This window comes from Microcebus murinus, chromosome 13 (assembly GCF_040939455.1).
Source record: "Microcebus murinus isolate Inina chromosome 13, M.murinus_Inina_mat1.0, whole genome shotgun sequence".
NCBI lineage: Eukaryota > Metazoa > Chordata > Mammalia > Primates > Cheirogaleidae > Microcebus > Microcebus murinus.
Window position 1 is genome coordinate 70,052,562 of NC_134116.1, and position 24,801 is coordinate 70,077,362.

The 24,801-nt window shown below is 36.2% G+C and overlaps 1 protein-coding gene across 13 annotated transcripts in view; it reads right to left on the reverse strand.

Annotated features, from left to right (window-relative positions):
- NBEA (neurobeachin) overlaps positions 1-24,801 on the reverse strand; it is a 582,638-nt gene that overhangs the window by 56,643 nt on the left and 501,194 nt on the right. For all 13 annotated transcript variants that reach the window (XM_076009491.1, XM_076009489.1, XM_076009488.1 and 10 more), the window contains 2 exons: positions 16,896-17,015; positions 4,512-4,664 (listed from right to left, as the gene is read on the reverse strand). In XM_076009491.1, coding sequence (XP_075865606.1) covers positions 4,512-4,664; positions 16,896-17,015 — 273 coding nt within the window. The remainder of the gene's footprint in view (positions 1-4,511; positions 4,665-16,895; positions 17,016-24,801) is intronic.

Below are 24,801 nucleotides of genomic sequence, written 5' to 3' on the forward strand. Positions count from 1 at the left end.
CTAATTATCCTGATGAGTATACATGTATCAAAACATCACATTATACATAAGTATACAAAATTATTATTTGTCAATTAAAAATAAGCCTGGACACAATGGCTCATGCCTGCAATCCCAGCACTTTGAGAGGCCAAGGCAGGAGGATTGCTTGAGGTCAAGAGTTAGAGACCAGCTTGGGCAAAACAGTGAGATCCCCTCTCCACAAAACATAAAAAAATTAGCCAGGTATTGTGGCAAGGACCTGTAGTCCTAGCTGCTCAAGAGGCTGAGGTGGGAGAATTGCTTGAGATCCGGAGTTGAAGGTTACAGTAAGCTATGATTGTGCTATTGTACTCTAGTGTCAGTGACAGAGCCACACCCTATCTCAAGATATAAATAAATAAATAACTATTCTAATTATAGTTTCCTTATTATTGATTTTTGAATGCTTTTTACATATTTTAGATCCTAGTCCTTTATTAGATGTGTTTTGAAAATATTTTTTTCTCAGCTTGTGGCTTGTCTTTTATTTTTCTTAACAGAATGGTTCAAAGAAGGTTAGTTTCAATCTAATCCAGTTCATCAATGTCTTCTTTTATGGGTTGTGCTTTTGCTGTCCTACAACATCTTTGCCTAACCTAAGGTCCCAACGATTTCCTCCTGTATGTTTTCTTCTAGAAGTTTCATAGTTTTAGGTATTACATTTAGGACTATTATCCATATTGAGTTAATTTTTGATTATGGTGTGAGGTAAGGACTGAGGTCTCCCCTCCCTTTTTGCTTACAGATATCCAACTTTTCTATTTGTTGGATGCGAATTTCTCTTTAAAACCCTGTTTTGCCATGTCTCTTAATCAAGTAAATCAATGGACAGACCAGAACAGCTGAGAACACTGAGTGAGCGGGGGAACAGAGGAGGAAAGACTTTTGGGACCAATTTCTATAGTGGATAAATTATTTTTCAGTAAACTAATATGGGGGCATCTGACCAATCACTTAGTCTACTGCTTTCTACTTTTGCATTTGGAAGCATTAATGCAGATACACTTGAAGGAAGAGATATCACCAAGGACCTTTACTTCCACCCATCTTTGCCATGACTTTGGCTTATTTACAGAGCAGAGAGCTTCTCAAACTATGTTCCTATTTCCAAACAGCATTCTGTCCACGCTATCTCTATTTGGAGAAGTAACAAATTTACTACAATTGAGTATTAGTTAAAATACTTAATTTTGTTAAGTGCTTTTGTTCTCTCTGAAGTTTGCTATTAGTAATAAGGCAGTTGTTGCAAAAACTAAAGGAGGACATTCACACACACCGACAATCTCTCTGATGACTTCTTTCCAATACCAAAAATCTCTGCTTAAATCATTTTAATGAGAAACTGACTTTGGAGAGATGACTGCTTCTGAAATTATTAAAGCCAAATGTTCCTATGCTTTTCACAATGAAATTTAGTTAATTGAACCATCTTAACTAACTATCACACTTAAGACAAGGTGGGATAGTTAGTATACATGAGAGGCCATTTTCCCAATTTTTTAAAACGTGAGTCCTTTCACTGTATCACAGGGAAACCTTGTCTCATCCTAAAACTTTCATCTCAAATTTTTAGTTTTTTATTAAGAATGCGAATCCCTTTACTAAAGTAGCTATACACATCATGGAAGGGCTGCCACTGAAAATAGCATGCTCCTACTTGGAAATGTGACCTCATTCTGGGGCTAAGAAACAAGAGTGGCCTCCTGCTAACACAGCCTGCATTGCTACGTATTCAGAAGTCTAAAAACTGCCATACACATTTCCTGTAAATAATCAGTTTAATCTTGTCTAAACATCAGCAAATTAAAAAATGTGAAATATCTAGCAAATAATAAAGATAACTACTCTACTTCTCTTTAATGCAGGGTTAAGGTTGGTGAATGTACAATCTTTATGTGTGAATGATCTGCATGAACGATATTTATAATGTTAAAAAAAATAAGATCTCAACTGACAATCATAAACCTAAAAGTAGAGTTTCAATAATATCAAGGAATTTCAGAAAGAAGAGATAATATCAGAGGCAGTTGATGTACTGGAAAGAGTATAATTTAGGAGTTAAAAACTTTCCTATGCTTGAATCTGGAATCTACAATTTACCATTGTCATTGATTGCCCTGGGTAAATTATGGAACAATTTTGGGCCTCATGTTTCTTATCTGTAAAATGGAGATACCTTATGAATGTTAAAAAAATAATCAAGTATCAAGTACCACATGAGAATTTCTGGTCAATAGCATGAGCAACAAAAACTGATTTTTGGCTACTCTGCTTGCCTGAGTGGAGGATTCAGTTTAACTAGTTTGGACTTAACTAGACTATGTGCTTACAGCAATGAGATTACTCCTTATCCATGATTCATTCATTCATTCATTCACTCAGAAATATTTAATAACCAACTGCTATGTGCCAGGCACAGTTCTGGTCTCTGGAGACACAATGGAATGATGGGACTGAGAGATTTTGATATATAGTGGGTGTCTAGGGTTGCATTTGTAGAGCTAGTATCCTTACACTGATATTACAGCCAACATTCAAGTATATAAGTATACTATAATGATAAACACTACCAATTCTAAAAAGAAGTAGAGCTTTTTGGAAGTACGTGTTACTGAAGTATAAACCCTTCACACTGCAAATATAAATTGCAAAAATAATCTATTGTTCAAGGAGGTGGTATGAAATAACTCCACATACTTGAAGATAAAGCGCCAATTCAACAGACTGAAAAGTGAGAAAGATTATACATAAAATTTGTACAATACATGACATTCTCTCAAAGTGGGGAGAATGGATCATAGATTATCTCGATAATGCTTTTAAATATAGGTCTATTACATAAGCAATAGCTTTCTAAAAGAAAGTATATTAAAAGTAAAATATTTCTTAGAGACAGAAAATAGAAGGGAGCATGTCACTGACAGTGAAGTCCAAAAAAGGTTACACAAAACTAGGGGGCAGGGAGTCAGAACCACATGTTGTATTATTCTATTTATATGAAGTGTACAGAATAGGCCAATCTATACAGAGAGTAAGTAGAATAGTGATTGCCTAGGGCCAGCTTGGGGGGGGTGATGTGGAAATTGGGGCAAAGCGAGGAGATGCTGAAAGGTATAAGGTTTCTTTGTGAGGTGATAAAAATGCACTACAATTTATTGTGGTGGTGGCTGCACAACTCTGAATATACTAAAACCTACTGCTTCTTCTACTTTGAATGAGTGAATTATATGGTATATAAATTATCTCTCAATAAAGCTCTTATGAAAAAGGAGTAAGGGGCTGGGAGTGGTGGCTCACGCCTCTAATCCTAGCACTCTGGGAGGCCGAGGCGGGCGGATTGCTCGAGGTCAGGACTTCGAAACCAGCCTGAGCAAGAGCGGGACCCCGTCTCTACTATAAATAGAAAGAAATTAATTGGCCAACTAATATATACAGAAAAAATTAGCTGGGCATGGTGGCACATGCCTGTAGTCCCAGCTATTCAGGACGCTGAGGAAGAAGGATTGCTTGAGCCCGGGAATTTGAGGTTGCTGTGAGCTAGGCTGACGCCACACCATAGCATGGGCAACAAAGCAAGACTCTGTCTCAAAAAAAAAAAAAAAGGAGTAAGGGATATGTGAACTGTATCACATTATGTGGACTCTGATTCTGATTCAAATAAATGAACTATAAAAACAACAACAAAAAAACAAATTTATGAGACAGTTGGAAAAAGCAAGTGGGAGTAAAGTGAAACAGGGTTAAGAATATATTCTGAGTCATTGGTTTTATCCATGTATTTCCTCAAATGACCAAGAATAACAGTACACTAGAGAGGTTGTTTCACAAAGTAGTTCATTTTCATGTACCATAACCACATTGAGATTAAAATCTCCTTAAACGTGGGTAAAAATATATTAAAATCTGTAAAATTCCCACATGCAAACATACTATTTACACATTTCTTGTTTGAACACCCAGATATTTGTCACACAGATTCACAAGTCATGACATTTTGTACCTAAGAATGTTTATGAGAAACGTGTTCTCTTGAAGTCAAGTATATTACATCATAAAGTATGTTTCACAACTTAAATTTCCTACATATAAATACCTTCTAAATGTAATTTTTTCTGTTTTGAATATTTTTGTGACTGAAAAATGTGTACAGATTTAGCTAGTAGACAAAATAAGGAATGGGCATTTATTTTAAGCACTTTAGAATATGTAATATTAGCCAACAGATGCTCATCTGATTGCCTTCTCCCAATGGGGCAAAGATAACTGAATTACCATTCCTTTATTAGTCCTCATGAAAGGAAAATCCACTCTACAATAAGGAATGCTGTCAAAAGACTACAGTAAAATGCTTTTTTTTTTTCTTAAATTTTTAACCTTGTCTTTATTGATGTTAAGTGGCAATTTATAATAGTTAAAAACAAAACGAAACCAAACTATAGAATATGGTATCTTTCTGATGACAGTTCAAGCAAAAGCAAAATCTCTCTTACCATCCTGTTGATCCGAACAAAGTCTTCGGGTTTTTTTGCCCAAGGGGGAAGATCAACATCATTCACCACTACTTCATCTTCTCTGACTCCAAGATTATATCCATTACTGTTGACAAACATCTCTGGTAGGTAGTAGAACTCTGGAATTAGTTCCTGCCAGGAATAAACATGTAGCATATTAAACCACTTTATAAAAATTAGTTGAATAAAGCTGTTAACTTATAACTTAATAATTATAGATGAAATTAACAATTTACTTAAAGCCAATATTTCATTACTTAATTCTATTCTTCACTTAATTTTATTTATTTAAGAGTCTAACAGAAGATGAAATATTTCTCTTGAATAATTTACTTAAAAATGTATGTTTATGATATATCCTTTAAAATGTTATCCATTTTCAATCTTATCCTACCATAAATTAATTATGAGAAATGGGTATGCAAATTAACAATAGCATTAGTATAATGCTATTATACTAATATTAATACTATAATATTAACTTATAATAGCATTAGTAAACAAATATGTAAAGCTACATCAACAAGTCTGTTATTCAAAACCCTTTTCTGAATATTATTAACAAACTATCCAAATTAAAAAAGTCATTGCCAATATTTGTTAAAATCACATATTTTCTACTTTTGTTTTTGACTATGTTGGTAATTACAGTATATGATTTTTATAAAGAGATTCGTATGTTATTTTTTGACTTGACAAAATAAATTATTTGCATACCTACCACTTAACACAATAAAGTGATGACTTGCAATATGATACCCGGTTTTAAATATTTAATGCATGCCCCTGGAATGGTAGGTTGTTAATAACTTGGATGCAAAGACACTTTGTGTTACTTGTATGTAAGTATGGCATAAACACCTGGATTCAAGGCAAACTTGTGTTTGATGCACAATGTCTACTATGAGGTTGATGTTACTTTAGCATACATCTGATATAGAAATGAACTGATTTTTAAGAACCTAAAAGTTTTTATTGTTGAGTGTGGGTAGTTGGGAAGGGTATATTAGGAGTAGATCAAGATGGGGGTGAGCTGGTGGGAGGCATATGGGGCCAGGTGATGAAGGAAGTTTGAGAAAGAGCAGGCTGTTTGGATTTTGTCTTAGTGGTTCAAAAATGTTAAAGGAGAGTTTCCGAATCAAATTTGTTTTATAGCAAGATACTGTGTGACAAAGTATAGACTGGAGAGGGTAGAGATGAGGTATACGTGTTTGTGGGGATAAAGAGAGCTGGCAGCAGCAAGGATGGGAGGGAACAGAGAAGGTCAAGTGTGGAGAGTAGGGACAAACTGGGACATCATCAAGAGGGTAATCTGCAATGGAGCTGCCAGGGTCATGGAAAGGTGGGCCCAGGCACGTGTAGAAAGACACGGAATGAGATGGCTCACATGGAGACACAAATGTGTATTAATCATAAACTATGTATAAGATATCAACGCTACAATGAACTGTATGGGAAAGAAGAATTCCAATGAAATTAATATAAATTAATGTAAATTTTCAATGATCTGAATGTGAAAGGGGAAATGGAAAAGAGGCAGAATGAAAGAACATAAAGTAAACAAACAGGCTTATTTGCCAATAATTGACATGGTTAAATTAAAGCATGACACAGGTATGTATTTATATTGAATTAGAAATGATTATTATCTAATGATTTCAATGCATTAATATAAAACACAGTTTTCTTCATTTCTTACTCTCAATATTTGAGGAAACATGGAAAATTAGAAAAAGGTGAAGAGAGGGCAAAGACCATTGCTATTTGTATGTCGTATGTCACCTAGTCATTCTGCGACATGGAATAGCGAGAACATGCTAAACGGTCCAAAAGGAAGGAAGGAATGTGAGTGCATGCAGTTGCTCGGGTCGGAGGGTAATTATTATATGTAACAGACTCACGTAAATAAGGGATTTCCCTTATTGCCTTTCATCAGTTATTTGTGATCATGTGCTATCTGTAAAATTAGACTACAGAAGCTTCCTTGAGGACAGAAAGGGATGTATATCTACATGGATAAAGCAAGATAGATTTATTTTTTATTTAAACATCCCAAAGAGTCTTAATTTATCTTCTACCATATCTTGACACTCTATAATGTTTTCCATATATTATTTCCCATTCTTTCCTGTGGTATAGGGTCAGATAAAATAACATGGTTATTATTAACTTACTACTATAATACAATTTCACTGATATCATTAAATTATATTCACAAAGGCACAAGAAACATAGGATTTCATATTAATAAAAGTTTGGGCAAATGCAAATTTTCAAGCTTCATTTTGTGAGGTTTACATTTTGTTGAATCCCTCATAGCTCCTGATACTATACTTGGCATGTAGCAGGTACTCATTAAATATTAAACTATTGGAGATATTAGATGAAGTTATTTTAATATCACTAGAAATCTTCTGGGGAATATGCATATGGTTGGAAGAATGTCTCATGCTAGGAAAAGAGCCAATGAAAAACTTTATTTAATAAAAGAAAAAGATGAACCCTGAAATGAAATCTGCACCTTTTGAGGGGAAACTTCTGCCTTTTAAACGAAGTTATCTCATTTATTTAAGTTATATTTAAAAGGTTCAAATGTGTAAGACAGTTCAATTTAAATATAGGAAAAGTCGGTTTTAAAGTTGCTAGCAGAATTGTTCCCAAACTGCAGAAGTGGCCGGAGGGCCACTAGAAGGAAGGGCACTAAATGCTGGCCTGCACCAGCATGAACAAAGCCAGGCCTAGAACGATCTGCCACGATGCAAGGACAGTGCTCCGGGAGGAACATTCGAGGGGGCTCTAATTGGGGCAGTTACAGAAAGAAGTAGTGTTATCAGGGCCTTCAGGTTCACCGACCTCCTAATTAAAGATGGTTTCTTCAGCCTGTTCTTATCTGGCCAACCAGAATGCCGTCATAAATTAGTGCGTTAACTAAGATGTTGGTGTCAGCTGTTAGAGGCTTGGCGTTTGAAGGGAAGAAGAAACTCTTCCAGATTTCTCACAGTGAGAACAATCACTGAACAGACACATTTTAAAAGCAGATATGAAAAAATCCCTGCAGCGCAGCTTATTGGCAAGGCCCCTAGAAGTTTCAAAACACTAGAGCTATCAGTGACCAAAGCTGTCTGAACCTGAAGTCTGGAGCTGGGCACAGTTTGAGGTTTTCTGAAGGGGAAGGAAGACAGAGTAAAATCACAAATATCCTACGGAGAAGCAGCTGAAGCGGCAGAGTGGGTGCATATTCTTGTGCCTCATTTTTATTGTTTTTAAATCTTGTTTTGAATAGCAATTTTTATTTAAAGTTAGTATGTAAATGTAAGATGTTAGTATATAATTTACATTCCCACGTACATTATTTAAAAGATTTGTTTTAAAAATAAAAACCAAAGAATTAGAGAGTTTCATCTCTGAGATTCAACTGGTTATATGCAAGAAGAGGACAATTCCTACATCTGTGCTCCAAGACTCGGAATCAGCTTCAATGTGACCTCTGGTCATTCGATCTTAAAGGAGCAGGTTACATTTATTATAGTATCTTGCCATGGCTTGGCACTGTTCTCAGTGCTTTACATGTATTTTCTTAATCTTCACAAAAGGTTTGCGAGGTTGTTATTCTCACTATTCTCACTTTACAGACATGAACACTGAGGCAAACAGAGGGTGAGCAATTTGCTAACGGCCATACTGCAAATAGGTGGTAAAGCCAGGATTCAAACCCAGACACTTTAAATCCAGGCTTTCTGTTCTTACGTTCTCTATTCGGCCTTTTAAAGTAGCAACTCCATCATTCTATATGACTTTATTTTAATTTGCTGCACAGCAACTGTTATTTTCTATTTTATTTATTTATGCTTGCATGTCCCACTATAATGGAAATCCCGTGACAGTAAAAACTTTGTCTGTCTTGCTGACTTGTCACACCACTCTCTTGCTAAGAATGGTGCCTGCCATATAATATGTACTCCATAAATATTTGTGGAATTAAAAAGGACTGAAGTATTGCTTGTTTACTATATCCTCAATATTAGTCACGAAGTATTGATAATAAATATTGAAGGCCCTGGTTTTCCAACTGTTCATTAAAGTAGAGGAACCTCAGGGCTATGCGTTGGTTGGAGATAAAAGCAGACAGCAGCTTGGGAACTGTCCCGTTCTCAGTTAGGGAAGTGCTACTTTATGTGCGTCAGAGTCAAGAAGATCTGAGTTTAAATCAGACTTCTTGCTAGCTTGAGCAGCTTTCTTAACCTTTTGAAGAAAAACTTAATTTCTTGATATGGAAAATGGTGATGATGATAGCAGTGAACTCATACAGTAGAAGCAAGGATTAAATAGAGTAATGTTTGTAAAATAATGCACTTCATGGCTTTATATAAAATACATTTTAGAAGATATTCTATCAATTTTTTTAAGACTATAGCTCAAAAATATTACTGCTGAGTGTACCCAGTACCAAACTGCATCCTGTAATTCAGCAAAAAGCTCTGTCATTTGGAAGTTTGTATCTGAATGCTTACATAGATAATTCAGACGGTGCAAGTATTTTTATTAAATATGAGAAAAAGAAATAGCTCAGAGCAGTGTGAGCTACGTGAGGTATTAAAAATTTATCAGGTCCAGAGAGACAGAGTGTGGGGACTTCAGTCACACCCATGCCTAGGGGCAACTATTCAAAGGTATTTTGCTCCTGACTAGCAGCCTCAACTATTATCTTCTTGTTCCTAGGATTTGTGTTACAAAGAACAATGAGTAGCCAATCAACAGCCTGTGTTATTTTAATGTAACTTCTTTGTGAACAACTTAGAAACTGCCAATTCACGCACTTGTAATTGCAGTTAATGGGAGTGTATATACAGGGCACTTTGAATCTGTGCTCCCTGCTGGCCATTCTCAAACTCTGGGCTCCAAGAAGCTCTATACTTAATCATATTTTCTGAATCTTGTTATTTAAGGTAGACAAATATATAGACCAATTCATATGTTACTTAGACTAATCAGATACATTTTATATCTTTTCTGCACTTTGGATTTTGGTTTCTGTCTAAATGTGCAATCAAGTTGAATAGAATGGTATAAACCAAACTGGAACTTAAACTTTTTTAAAATTGGTAACTTGTAGAGTTTTCTCTGAGATGGTTGTAAGAGTCCCTCCCATCCCGAGAGCCCTCTGGCATTTCCACTTTATACTCCTTCCTGTTTGCCTCTGTATATGTCCTGGCTTGTGACAGAGGAACACTGCAGGACTTCTGGGGAAGCCTAACACTTAAGAGGTCTGGCAGTGTCTGTTGTTGTTGTCTTCTTAAAAGCCAGATACCACATGAAGAGTGTGGCTCCCTTGCTAGAGAGGTCATGTGAGAGACGGACATGTCCAGACAGTCCCTAGCTGTTCCAGCCATCTCAGATGATGCGCAAGACAAGTGAGTAAAGCCAGCCAAGCAGCCCCAATGTCACCGTGTGGCACAGAGGTGAGCTGTCCTTGTTGAGCCTTAACTCTAACTGCGTAATTGCCAACAAATAAATAGTTGTTGTTTTAAGCCTATAATTTTTGGAGTGATTTGTTACACAGTAAGAAATGATTGAAACAGAAATTGAAGCCTTGAAGCGGAGTGCTGAAGGAATAAAAACATAAAACCGGTGGTTATTGGCTCTGGGAAGAGGCAGCGGTGGAGGCTGGAAGGGTGGTGTCTAGAAGATCAGTAAGGAAGTTATTACTGGAAGCAGGAGACAAGCAACCTGTGGAGTAGTGGTGGAAAATTAACAAGACCATCTCCTGCAAAGATTTCAGACAGAGTATCTTATGAAGTTGTGGTTCTGACTAACCAGATTTCCAAGCAGAATGCTTAAAGTGATCACTGGTTTGTTTTAATGGTATATGGACAAGGTACTGCAAGAGAGAGAGGAAGTAAGAAAGAAACTGTTCAGTTTTAAAGTAGTATTTTGAAAAATATAAGGGCCTAGGGCAATCTTTTCAGATAGCTAAAGATTCTCAAAGTAAGAAATAGGTTCAGGACAAACATCAATTCCAAGGTGCTACAAATAAAATAATGGCCATAGGGTAAATCTCAAATCAAGGGTGTGGTTGTAAAAACCCTTTATAACAGCTCAGTGAAACTTAAGATAGCGTTACACAACTACACAAAAGGATTCTATGAATCTTAAGGGCATTATAGACAGCATCTTAATTTATAGCCTGAAAGAATCCTGTCTCAAAAGGATTTGTGAGTATGAGTTTTTTCTAATAGTGAACTATAATCTGATACAGAAAGGCCACAAATTTTCAAAGCTGCTGTACCAATATAGGTAAATGAGGCCTTGTCCTCAACTTTGTATGGTCAGGAAGTATGCCGAGAAACATACTTAGCTGTAAACAGGTCTATTTCTTATGGAAAAAAAAGAATGATTCTGAAGGAAAAGCTAAGGTCTCTGAGGATGTAACCAGGAGCCACTGGGAACAATAAATTAGAGAGACATGCCCAGAGAGCAGAACTGAGCCCTAATCCGTGGACAGTCAGTCCCTGCCCCTGTAGTCCAGGAAACTGGCAACCTGTGCCTTGTTGGATTTCAGAATTGCTATGAACCAGTGCCTGCTATGTACCTGCCACACTTTCCCCTCTTAGATCAGAATGTCTATCAAGGTTTACCTGGTTCCTGTCTTACAACTATATGCTGAGTCTGGTCTTTTTAGTTCCTAGGTTTTCAAGTTAGGAATTGCTGTGTTCTTATCTGTCTGGAGCTGCTGCAGATCTTGAGATGCTAGGTTTTGAGCCTGATATAACATCGTGTCGAGACTTGCCAGAGACAAGTTGGGTATATTTTACATGGGGGAGGAATGCGGATTCTGACTGGAGTGAGGATGTGATAGATTATTTCCAAGATGGCCACAATAATCCCTTCAACCTCCACCTTTTGAAAGGTGACTTTGCGACCCATCTCATCAGGAAGTGGAGTCCACTTCTCCTCTCCCTTAACCTGGGCTAGCCCTGTGACTTACTTTGACCCACAGAAGGCTGTGTGGGTAACACTATGTGACTTCTGGGCGTAGGCATTAAGTGGCCTTGCAGCTCCCATTTTTTAAATCCTCTTGGAAGCCAGCAATAATGAAGAGGAGTGTGGTGATCTTGCTAGCAAGACCACGTAAAGACAAAGTGTACTAGTTAGTCCTCAGCTGTTCCTGCCAACCTCGGGAAGGTACCAGACAAGTGAGTGGAGTCATTCTGAAACCTCTAGACCCAAATACCCAACCCTGTTGCTCCCATGTGGATCAGAGGCAAACTGTACCCAAGGAACCTGCTTCAACAGCAGAATTGTGAAGAAATAAATGGTTATTATTACTTTTTTAAGCCATTAAATTTGGGGGTGGTTTGTTACACAGTACTAAGTAAAGTGTAACTTGATTGGTCAGTTACTCCAAAATTATCCAAGTGCCTGGATATGATTACATGGCCATGAAGAAGAATTGAAGCCCTGAAATAAATGAAAGGACTCAGTGATAGTTCTGGCTTCCTCTTTACCTGACCAAGCATGTCACTTAATATCTATGAACCTCCTTTAGAAAATAGTGATAATGATAGGTACACCTCAGTAGGACTGTTTTGAGGACTGTATCAAATAACCAACAAAAAGCACGTTTGTAAACTATTAAATATTATTTCAAAAAATGGGTTCTACTGTAACATGTTAGCATGCTCCGACAGAGGCACATTAGACACTAGCTTGCCTACTTAAAATAACTGCTGTTCTGCTTACTCTCTTCCCATTGATAGCTTTGTTAATAAGCTTCTCTTTAAGGAAAAATTCCAAGTAGTTTAAAATTTCCTAAATAAAAAATAGTATAGAAAAACACCAAATATTATTCAAGAAACGGCAAAATGAATATTATAACAGGCATTTTCTATCTGTAAATGTGATTTCTAGTTTATTTTAACAGCTATACTAAAACCCCACGGTACAGTTAATAGTATTATATTCATTCTGTCAAAAATAAGAAAATATCCTCAAACACAATTTCTAATTTATAAGCTTATGACAAGTTCAAGCTGCTGAGAAATTGGACTTGAAAGTATGTCTTAGAATGATAGAAGACCACTATTAACACTATCATAATTGTATACCTATTGCATCAAAGCTGACATTTCAGTTTAATATATTTTGCTGAGAGAGCATACCGTTTTATGGCTTCCTAGTGAAATCAAATCCAACCCAGACGTTTTACTTTTCTAATATAATTCACTGCAAGGTTTTAAAGCTGCCATCTCTTTTCTTCCTTTTTTCCAAAAGATTGATGCCCTGGCATTCATTAATTCCGTGAGAGCTCATAATGGGTCAATGAGTCAGTGGCGAGCACCTCCATTAACTATATTAATTTACACTATGTCACCTTAATGACATTTTGTCACGGCTACCTTTTCTGACATCTCCGTAGCTATTCAAAAAGTAATATAACAACTTTTGAAGACATTAAGGAGAATTAGTATAAGAACTTCAGTAAGTTGAATGTCATTGTTATCAAGTCCATATACAGAGGAGAGAAACAAAAAATAATAATAAAGGACAAACTAACTGATCTGACTCAACTCCGGAGACCTTTCTCCTGAAAGGTCAGTTCAGCAGCATGCCTTCTCCCCAGCTTGCGCTCATTAGCACAGGAAGAGGCTGACATTAATAGAGAGTGACAGAATAAAGCCATCTACTGCATTCTATTTCTCTCTCGTATGATTATCTGACTAAGTTAGTAGATACTGCAGAGATACTTTTCTCCTCTGGGAATGGAAACACATTTCCTTACAAATATATTATATGCTGTGTTAAAACAGCTTAGGAATAAGAAATAAAAGCCTAGGTTTTAACACACAGTTAACAAAACAATTACTATTCTTAGTAGCACATTCTTCCTTGCTAGAACAGGTATTATTTTAGAGGGAAAAAAACTCTGTATACTTTAATCAATATATTTAATCATGAATTTAGAAAATTCTCAAGTTAGCACCAATTGTTACCCAAAAAACTTATCTTCTAACACTCCTGTCACGAGGACCCCCAATTCTTATGCTATAGAGGGAAAGATATATTTGCCTGGCCACATACACACACACTTAGAAACACATTAAATGAAACATAAAAAAGCTAAAAGACTGAGAAACCATACTTGTAACTTTCTGCAATTTCTAAAATCTTTTTCAAATCAATAAGAAAAAGACCCAACTGAAAAATGAGCAAAAGAATATGACACAGTTTACAGGTCAATAAATACATGAAAAATATTAATCTTCACTCAGAAAAATGCAAGCCAAAACAAAGACAACTCCATATTTCATTTACCGGATTACAAAAGTTCCCGTTTCTTACAATAGTGATAATGGGTGGAGGGGAAGGAGGCACCCTCACGCACTGCTGCAGGGAGTGAATTATCATTTTGGGGCATGACGGTTTGGCAATATCTTAAAAACTTAAAAATGCATATAGCCTTTGAGCCAGCAGTGCCCTTAACAGGAACTGCCCTTTACTTACATACACAACATGTCTGTGTAGGATGTTCTGTCCTGGTGTTTATAATATCAGAGAGAAAGGCAAATTGTCCATCAACAGGAGATTGCATAAGTAAGTTATTGTACATGTATGTAGCACGCAGCCTTTAAGAAGGAAGGGCTAGGTCTACACAGTAAGATAGTAAAGATGTATTATCATACAGTCAGAAAGGTTTAGGAGTGGTGGCAAGAGAATGGAAAATGAGAGCAACCCATGTAATGCCAGGCTGAGGAAAGGAGCTTCTTATGAACTGATAAGTCTTAGGGAAACATGTTCATGTTTAGTATGGCTGCTTGAGGACAAAACCCAAAAAAACTCCCAAGTTAGTGAAAGCCACATTGGTCTTTGTTCTCCAGGATGATGTGACCCCAGGAACCCTCAAAATACAATTAGTAACAAAATGTAAATGTTTCTTAAAAGGTTCTGAATAGGAAAACATCTGGGAGAATTTAGAGGGAAAAGTCTTAGACCTGTGATCCCAACCCCTGGGCCACCAACCACTACCGGTCCATGGCCTGCTAGGGACTGGGTCCCAGAGCTCTGCCGCTCCCTCCAACCCTCCTCCACGTCCATGGAAAATTGTCTTCCGTGAAGTGAGAAGGGGGCCTGTGCAGCAGGAGGTGAGTGGTGGCTCACCTCATCTTTCTCTATAGCATCAGAGTTGAGGGTTCTCATGACAGGAATGCTAAGAAGATAAGTTTTTTGGGTAATAACTGGTGCTAACTTGAGAATTTTCTAAATTCATGATTAAATATATTGATTAAAGTATACAATATTGTTTCCCTCTAAAATAATACCTGAGTTAGCAGTAAAGAATATGTTACTAAGAGTAGTAATTGTTTTGCTAACCGTGTGTTAAAACTTAAGGCATTGGTCATTAGAGACTGACATGTAACTTGGTGGTCTAAAGCAGCAGTCCCCAATATTTTTGTACAGGGAGGGGTTTCACGGAAGACAATTTTTTCCAGGGACGGTGGGTGGGCAGGCAGAGTTCAGGTGGTGATGTGAGTGGTGTTGAGGGGAGCGGCTGTAAATACAGAGGAAGCTTCCCTTGCCCACCACCGCTCACCTCCTGCTGCGCCCACCTTCTGACTTTCGTGGAACACACGTTTTCCACAGATGGATGTGGTGGGGGGGATTGGGAGGGCAGTGGAGCTCTAGGTCCAGGTCTGTGGCCTGGGAGTTGGGGACTGCAGGTCTAAAGCATTAAAAAAGTTTTTAGGATAGTAAGTAAAGTCTAAAATTCCATCTACATACATAAATTAGAATGACTGACCACAGTATGTGTGTGGCCATGTGAGAGTAGATCTTTGAATTAATCTGAAAAGCCAATTTTCTTTTTTGTCATATCTGAATTACAGTGAGTAGACATTTTTATTTGAAATAAGTTGATATAATGTGGATATAGCTCTGACTGAAGATATAAATAACCTTAAATGTGATAAGAAGCCTTCTTTTATAGATAAGAATACTTAATTCACATACAAAATACTTAGCGCTTTTTCTGAACATTGTACTAATTCTAGAAACTACTGTTCATTGAGAGCCTATGGACTCCCATTTTATGTATTAATTCTCCAAGTGTTATTAAATAAGAAACAGACTCCCTCCCTGAGTTCACTGGTAGCAAATCAGTTTAAATGATGGCTTATGGATATTTTAGAGTTTAATTTCTCAATAAAGTTATAACACTGTTAGGAGAAAAATGTGGTCCTTCAGAATTTAATATAGTAAGGATGTAGGTTAAGTTTTCTTACTTTTTTCCAAATGTGAATATATTGTATATATAATTAATATTTATATATGTAAACTTTGATGGCAACAAATAAAACACACAGATATGCTATACTCTACTTGGCTCCATTCTCTGTTTCCTGCTTTGAGCTCAAGTTATATTCATCTGATTTTTTTATAGTTCAGTAACACTGTAATTGCCTTTTATAAATGTTTTGCAATAGATAAGCATAAATATGCAAATGGTAATTTTGGCTTTAACTCACTATCTTTTGTTGGATTAAGACCCTAAATGGAATGATACCATAACATTTTTATGTTGAGTGACAGTGATGGGAAGAAAACTTGCCTTGAAGAAAAAGGGCTTAAAATAAAAAACACATGTAATAACCTGGTCATGTAATCTTATTATCAGGGAGAAAAATGAGGGAACAAATATATTTTATTGCTTTCAGTACAAAATTTTTCTTTTCTTTTCTTTTAAACAAGAGCCTATATAAATGAATAACAAATCTTGGTATTTAACAATAGTTCAGTAGTACCAACTGTAAAATTACTCTGCTCTCTGGCTGTTCCTGGATATTGTGTGTGTGTTGGTTTAATCTAATGTGTATTGTTGCGCAGTACCCCCAGGCGCAGTCAAGTAAAAGCTAAGGCCATACAGAAAAGCCCACATTTTAAATGGGTCTTGTCATTAATGCTTTATTAATTGCCCCAGGCTAGGCAAACCCAAAGCTGGGCAAGCTATAACAATATGACACATTAAGGTCAAATCCAATTCCTGCTGTGTTTTATGGAATGGGCCAAATATTGAGTTAACAGCAGGAAAGGCAATTTAAGGGCTTTTCTTTCCATCTCCTGATTATTCCATCTAAATTAGACAGGAATTTTTTGAAATAATGAAAACACCTTCACTGAGTGCTATAAAAGAATTCTGAATCATTTTCTGTGATGCTCAAAATTATTTCCTTGAAGGTTAGATGTACCTAACATATAATTTTAATATGATGGAATAAAGCAACAATGTAAAATGTCTTATGCGTCCACTTAAAAATCAAAATTTTGACATATTTTGAAATCCAATTAATATCAACAAATAAAAGTGCCTACCTTTACATCAGAAGTATCTCTCTGACTGGTTCTCCAAGACCTTGCAACCGACGAGAAGGTTCGATCTGGATGGTCAAATTTTCCATCATTTGCATTGAGGAAGAAGGTTGTGAAAGGTTCCTAAGCAAAAAAACCCAGAATCAGTAATCTGACCACTCTAAACACAGCTGCCCTCATTCCTCTGTAAAATCTGACCAACGTTGAAACCTTCCTGAGGTTGGAAGCCAGTGCAGCATCTTAGAAAGATGCCCACGCAAGGTGTCAGGAGAAGCAGGACAGGCCTGACTGGGCCCCTGCAGCACCTGCCACTCTGGCAGGTCATTTTGCTTTTTGGGCTTCCATCTTCTCATCTATAAAATGACGAGGTCCCAGTGTTCTATGGTTTTCTGACAAATGATTTTGCATTGCTGTCAATTCATAACTCAGATTTTCTTTCTAATCATTAAGGCCATACATACTAACACTTCAATAAGAAAAAATCAATCTGACGCTGATCACTGCAGTGTGGAAGTAGGTAGGGAATGTCCATTTCAGATTACCTACGAAAGGCTACTGAAGTACTAGCACCACATTATGGTCTAATGATTTTTAAAAATGCAAATCTCTGCTTAAAGTCCTTTAATAGCTCTTGGGAGCTCTTAGGAGAAAGCCTAAACTACTTGTCTTGCCAGAGCCCGAATGATCTGGAACCTGCTTCTCTTATTTCTCGCTGTTCCCTTCTTCATAGTCTAAATTCTTGCCACAATGCTTTCTCCTCTTGTCCTTTGTCTGTGATATTCCCTCTACCTGGTACAAACTTATCCCGTTTTCTCACTATCCTTACTTGGCTAAGTTCTTTTTATCCTTTAAGACTCAGCCAAGATGTCATTTTCTCCTGAAAGACTTCTCTTGATTTACCAAGACTGCAGTATGCTCAAATAGCAACCTATATTTCCTCAAACAGGACTGAAGCACTTGTCACACTGTTTTGTAACTGACTGTTAACTTGTCTGTAGTCACCACCACGAGTAGGTTCCATATCTATCTTATTCATTGTTTTACCTCCAACATTTAGAACAACTCCTAGTACATAGAAGTTGTTTGATACATAATCTGTTAAATGAAGAAATAAAGTAAGTGCAAATGAGACTAGATAAACTCTCGTGCTTCTTGTATTCTGTGATTATTACCTTATGATAGCATAGTATCTGCTATCTAGTACATGTTCCCATGGCAGGAAACTTAGGTATAACTTTATCGCAATGTCCTAATATATTTAATTTTAATGCTTATATTATCTGTAGTTCTCATATTGGGAGTTCTCATGTTGGGAGTTCTTATGTTGTTCTTATGTTTTTGATGTCATTAAATTTGCTTCCAAGTTTAAAAGGATTAAATAACATTTATTCTTACTGAGGATTTCTTACTTAACTACAAGTATAGCAAAGATAGATACATATGTGCTTTTCCAGGCTTTAATTCTTCTCTCTGAAGTCCAGGATAAATGACATGTCATTCCCAGGTTTGATAATGCTAAGAAATCTACATGACATTTTCCTAAATATTTTAGTCTTTTTTCTTTAATAGGTAATCTCTGTTCGTTTTTTATGTTCATTAAAGATTACTTTGTCCTTCTAAATTCCCCTTCTTGCTGCTAGCCTTAAGGGCTGGCTGTTGGGCAATAGCTGCAGATATTCACCTTCCTCAATATCTTCTTAATATTTGGTGTGGCTAAACATCATCAATTTTGTAAGTTTATAACATGTTGCCAACATTTCATGTTCAGTGTTGATGACAGAATATTGTGATGAAGGAGTTAAGATCAAGAATGATATAACAATCACCTGAAATTCTCCTGAAAAGCAGTTATGCATCCAGGAAGCTCATACTGCTGTTTAAGATTTTAAGTGATATGAGAGACAAATAGATGTCACCAAAATTAAGTTAGGAAAAAGATTATATGACATGTCTTTCACTAATTTGCTTTGTAGACTTTTACTATTAAAAATAAAGGGTACGTGTAGTGGCTCACATCTGTAATCCTAGCATTTTGGGAGGTTGAGGTGAGAGGACTGCTTGAGCCTGGGAGTTTAAGACCAATCTGGGCAACATGGTGAGACCCTGTCTCTACAAGAAATACAAAAATCAGAAAGGTGTGGTGGCACATGCCTGTAATCCCAGCTACTCGGGAGGCGGAACTGCTGAGCCAGGAGGTCTAGGCAACAAAGTGAGACACTGTCTTCAAAAAAAAAGGTAGCATATATGATCAATTAACTAATTAAAATGGGAATGGGTATTTAAAAATTCTAGAAGTAGCAATGGTCAATTAAATGCAATATGACAGATCTAAGTTTGAATCTTGGTGAAACTATTTATCTGTCTCAGGCAAGTTACTTAACCTCAAGTAACTGTGTCTCTTCCATTCCTTCATCTATGTAAATAAGGAATGACAATACCTTGGGGGTGATTATGGGAATTAATGAAGATTTAATAAAATAACAGAGAGAAAGCTTGATGTATCTTACCTGACTCAGAGTTATAAAAGAATGTCTACCAGTTGTATGCCTTGTGCCAGTTATTCATTGCTGGACTCTCCTCCAGGCTGCCAGTTCACTGCTTGCTCTGACTAGACTCTCAGTTCCTTAGGTCTTACTAATCTCTATATCCGCAGCACCAAGCACAGTGCTTGGCTTATAGTTACTGTTTAATAAATGCTACTTTAATATACCTAAACATACAAGGTGCTGTTGGGAGATGGGGCTATGGGTGGGTAAGAATAAGAGGGAGTTTTCATCTTCAGTTCTTAACTACCAGAAGTTTGACCAAAAAGTTGTATTTTCAGAACTCACTTCTTCATTATTCTAAGGTGGTGATTTAAGGCATTTAATTTTCTATGTAGGTAGTAGGCAGAGATTAATTTAGAGGGATCAGACTTGTCTCTAGGTTTTTTAACCTATTAAACAGATGTGAGTGAAGACCCATTTATACATGCAAAGCCTTCTTATCATCAGCCACTAAAAGCTGATCTCTACCTCAACCTAAATTATAAAATCCTGCCTAGTTTTCAACCCTTAACATAGACGTTTCAAGAATAGCACTGATGGGCAAGGTGAAAAGAAATCTGAAATTGAAGAATTATGTTTATTTCTGATAACAAAGTTATGAATGAATCTGGTGGTGGCCAAAAGCAGAGAATATTGCCGAATTCCACATTTCACTGTTTTAAGTAGCTTTTAAAAAGATCTGATTAACAACTGTTTTAGGGTCACATACTACATTATCAACACATATTCTCATTACTCCTGAAGGCCTCCAGCTGCTACAGTGGTAGAGTACTAATAGAAATTGATAACTTATTTGTTTATAAGTAAGCATTGATCTTGCAAGCTCCGATTACCATGGAGATTACTTTTTTTCCATGTGTTTCCCTATTACCTTCAAGGTAACAGTGCAAGACCTTTCTTTTTTGTTTGACTTATGTTGTCTGACTAACATAGAGGATCAGGTGCTATGTTAGCCTTAAATAACTTTTATATTTATTTGCCTAACACTTATCAATCGAACTACTTTCTATATGTACATCAACACATTAGATATTTTATCATTATATTAGAAAAGCTTTCAGCTTGAGAGATAAGATGTATGAATGAATAAATATTAAATAGTAATTTCAGAAATTACAATACTGGCACTTTGGGCTTTAAAAACTTCAGGTTGGATCCTGCAATATTAATGGCTCATGGCAGACACTATGAACATTTCCTGCCTTTCAATGATTACAGATCAATTAATTGCATCATGAGCAATCTAACGCTATTCCCTGTTCCCTCTTCCTTTTTTCCAACACCTTTATTCTTCTGTCTTATATGATTTTTGCTTAGTCATGTCCTAAGACTCTTTTTTTAAATCTTTCTCCCCTTGTCAGTTTTTTCTTTCCCTTCTCATATTTCCATTTAAAAGCCCCAAAATGAACCCCATCCATGGGTAATAGGTAGTGCCTGGGAGGAAACAATAGCAAAGAAAAGATGTGTTTAATATATTTGAAGTGGGGAAGCATAATGAGACCAAAGAGAAAGGAAGTCACAGTTACTGAGCATTGTTCTGTGCCAGGCTCTGTCTGATCTTGGTAGCTCAATCCTCACTATCATTCTTCAGAGTAGGTATAATTACTGCTCTTTTATATCTGAGAAAATTCAAGGTCATAGTCTAAGAAATGGAGGAACCATTATTTCCACTGGCCTTCGTCTAACTCCAGAAGTTTATTTTCTCTCATTTCTTTTTTTTTTTTTTTTTTCTGGAAAGAGTCTCACTCTGTTGCCCGAGGTAGAATACAGTGGCATAGTTGCAGCCCACTGCAGCCTCTAACTCCTGGGCTCCGGTGATCCTCCTGCCTCAGCCTCCCAAGTAGTTGGGACTATAGGCATGCACCACCATACCTGGCTAATTTTTTCTATTTTTGGTAGACATGGGGTCTTGCTCTTGCTCAGGATGGCCTTGACCTCAAGCAATCCTACTGCCTTGGTCTCTCAGAGTGCTAGGATTACAGGCATGAGCCACTGTGTCTGACCTCCCATTGCTTTTGAAAGAACCCAGAAGTATCTACTAGAATCTTGGTTAAGTATTCCTCATCTTCCTCTAAGTAAAACATGCATTGTCCTTAAGCATATTAATATTTGAGACAAACATAACAATACTATTTTATTCAGTAATATTATCTTTTGGTTTTAATTATAACACTTGCAACAGTGCTTATGGTAGTTTGTCTAAAATAATATTTTTAATTTAAAGTAATGAAGTATGTAGTCAATTAGCATTTTTAAGTACTTACTATCATTGCCATACTAAGTAAACTGACTGAAACTAATAATGAGTTTAATGACTTTAGGTCTAAAAGGTTTGAAAAGTATAGGATAGATACTTATTTTAATCTGTATTTTATTTTTATGAACAAATTCTTAGTGACACAAATTTTAGTGCATTTTCTACTTCATAAACTCCTTGGGATCGTGTAAGGAAATCACAATTCCTTGGGCCATTTAACTAAGGTTAAACACTTAGTAAGCTATTAGACCACCATACTTCTATTTATAACAGCATGATATAAGCTGTTCGGACTGAGTCCCCATAAAAGCACTCCTATAGATCTGTTCCCTACAACACAGTAGCTACTAGCCACATGTCACTAATGAGCACTTGAAATGTGCCTCATTCAGAGTAAGATCTGCTTTATATATAAAATACATTCTGAATTTCAAAGATTTAGTACCAAAAAATTATCTCATTAATAATTTTTATATTGGTTACATGTTTAAATGATAACATTTTGGATATAGTGGGTTAATGAATATATTAGTTAAATTAATTTCACCTGTTTCTTTTTTATTTGTAAATGTAGCTACTAGAAATTTTGAATTATACAAGTGGCTTACATAATATTTCTGTTGTGCCTCACTTCTATAGAAAATATTAAAAGATCTTGTGTACGATAAATAAGTATAGACTATTCTGCTATACTCTTGCATAGATTCAAGTTTGTATTCTATTTCACTGCAATAATAAATCAACTTAAGGATAAGTTACGATCTATGATTTGAGAAAGTGTTTAACTTATTAAGGATAGAGGAAGGTTAACTTAAATCAGGCTGTTGATAGCAAGCATTTTTGTGAATTCACTTAAATAATTCTTGTAAATCTGATTACATAAAAATGATTGATACATATACTACTTTATATATTTTAAAATACTATCACATATATACTCACATTTAATTCTCAAAACCCAGTTGATAACATTTTCTTAGAAATGACTCCGGACTTTTTTTCATCCCCCATATAGCTGTAAGAGGCATCCTACTCCCTGCAAAGCAGTGGCTTACTGTGGCCATGAGTCTTTGAAAGAACCTGAGGCCTGAAAAGGCCTGTAAGGGTGAAAATCTTTGGTTTCAATGTTTTCTTTTTCTTTTTTTTTAAAGACAGGGTCTTGCTCTGTTGCTCAGGCTAGAGTGCAGTGGTGTGATCAGAATTCATGGAAGCCTCCAACTCCTGGGATCAAGGGACCTCCCTGCCTCAGCCCCCGAGTAGCTGGGACTACAGGTACATGCCATCACGTCCAGCTTATTTTTTAATTTGTTGTGGAGATGGGGGTCTCTCTATGTTGCCCAGGCTGGTCTCAAACTCCTGGCCTCAAGTAATCCTCCCTCCTTGGCCTCCCAGAGTGTTGGGATTACAGGATGAGCTACCACACCCAGCTGGTTTCAACATTTTTTAAAAAATTTTCTTCTGTAACAGTTTTGGAGGTCTCTCTGAGAGTTCCATGTGGATTAACCTGATGAAGCCAAATCAAGTATGTGGCTTAAGTAAATCTTATGGGTCACTTAGACCTAGGTACATCTTTTCTTGGCTTAATGGGGTGAATTCTTAAGCAGCAAACAGAACTTTAACTTTATTGACACTCTTTTTTTCTAAATTTTTAATTTTACTCCCACTACTGATTTATTTTTGTTTGTTTGTTTGTGGGTCATGCATACCAATAAATCATTTCCCACTGGTGGCAGTAATGATTAGAAATTTAGTTTTGTCTTTGTGGTCTGATCATTTGGTGATCAGAGAATCTAACTTATTAGGCCTTTTGTTTTCTTGTATGCTTGCCTATTTGAGAGCTCGAACAATTAAGAACATATTTTATGTCCATTGTAAAGAAAAGCAACTCTTTGTGATCTTGCTGGGTAAGTTTTTGTTTGATCTGTGGCTAAAACTGCAAGACAGAGGATGTAAACTCTCCATGTGACTGTGTGTCTGTAATTCAGAAAGCCTTGACCTCTTGGGTGAGTGTGAAGTATTTTCCTGCCTCTGGAGGGTACTAATTATTACCATCCATAAACTAAAGGTGCTCCGTTCTGATTGGTTTAGAGTGATAAATAGGCACTGATATAAGTCTAACAATTCTTAAATTAACAGGAAAAAAAGAAATAGAAATTCTAATACTTTAAAAGTGCTCGAGTTAAAAAAAACATTTCTTAAGAAACTTCTGGCTCAGAAACATTTTATAAAAGAATCCAAGTTTACATAATTAAGGTGATTCTTTGGACAAACTAGACTAATAACTTTGTTCTAAAAAACAGTTTTATATATTTTCATTTATCATTACAGAATTTATTTTTTAAAATAAGATTAGATTTGTTTTCTCAACAGATTAGTTTATCAAACTTCCTTAACTTTTTATGCTGATATAGGATTAGGAAAGATATAAAATTTGTGTTGAATTAAACTGCATCATAGTTCTGAAAAAAAAAGTTTTCTTAGTAACAGTAATTGTTTGTAGTCTGTCACCTATTAGGATTTAGAAGTTACTTAAAACATCCTCATACCATACCACATTTTTGTACAAAGTTCAATTTTTCCCCATAATGGAGAGAATGCTTGAGGAAGACCTCCAAACTAAAGATGCCATTTAGGCTTAGGGAAAAAGTATCTTAGAAAATAAGAGATGCATTTTCATGTGTACTGCTTGTGTTTGGGGGCATATCGGATCCATACAACAGAGTGGTCTGAAGTATATCTTTGTAAGGGGGAGAAAACATTTTTGATTATTTTGATTTAACATTCTATAGTACTTCTCAGTTACTTATAGTAAAAGTAGTAAAAATAAAAAACTAGACTAGATTGGAGAGGGCAAGACTAAAGGCAAAGAGATTTGTTAAGAGCTTTTGCAATAATCCAGATGAGAAATAATGGGAACCTAAACTAAGGGAAGCATCAGAGTTAACAGAGAAAAGGAGATAGACGGTAGAGATAATTAGTTGGTAGAATCTGTCTGATTGGATGTAAAGGTTTGGTAAAATAGAGAAAATGTCTAGGAAGGCTTCCCCATTTCTAGATTGGGCAACTGGGTGAATAATCATGCCATTTACTTAGATAGAAAAAAATG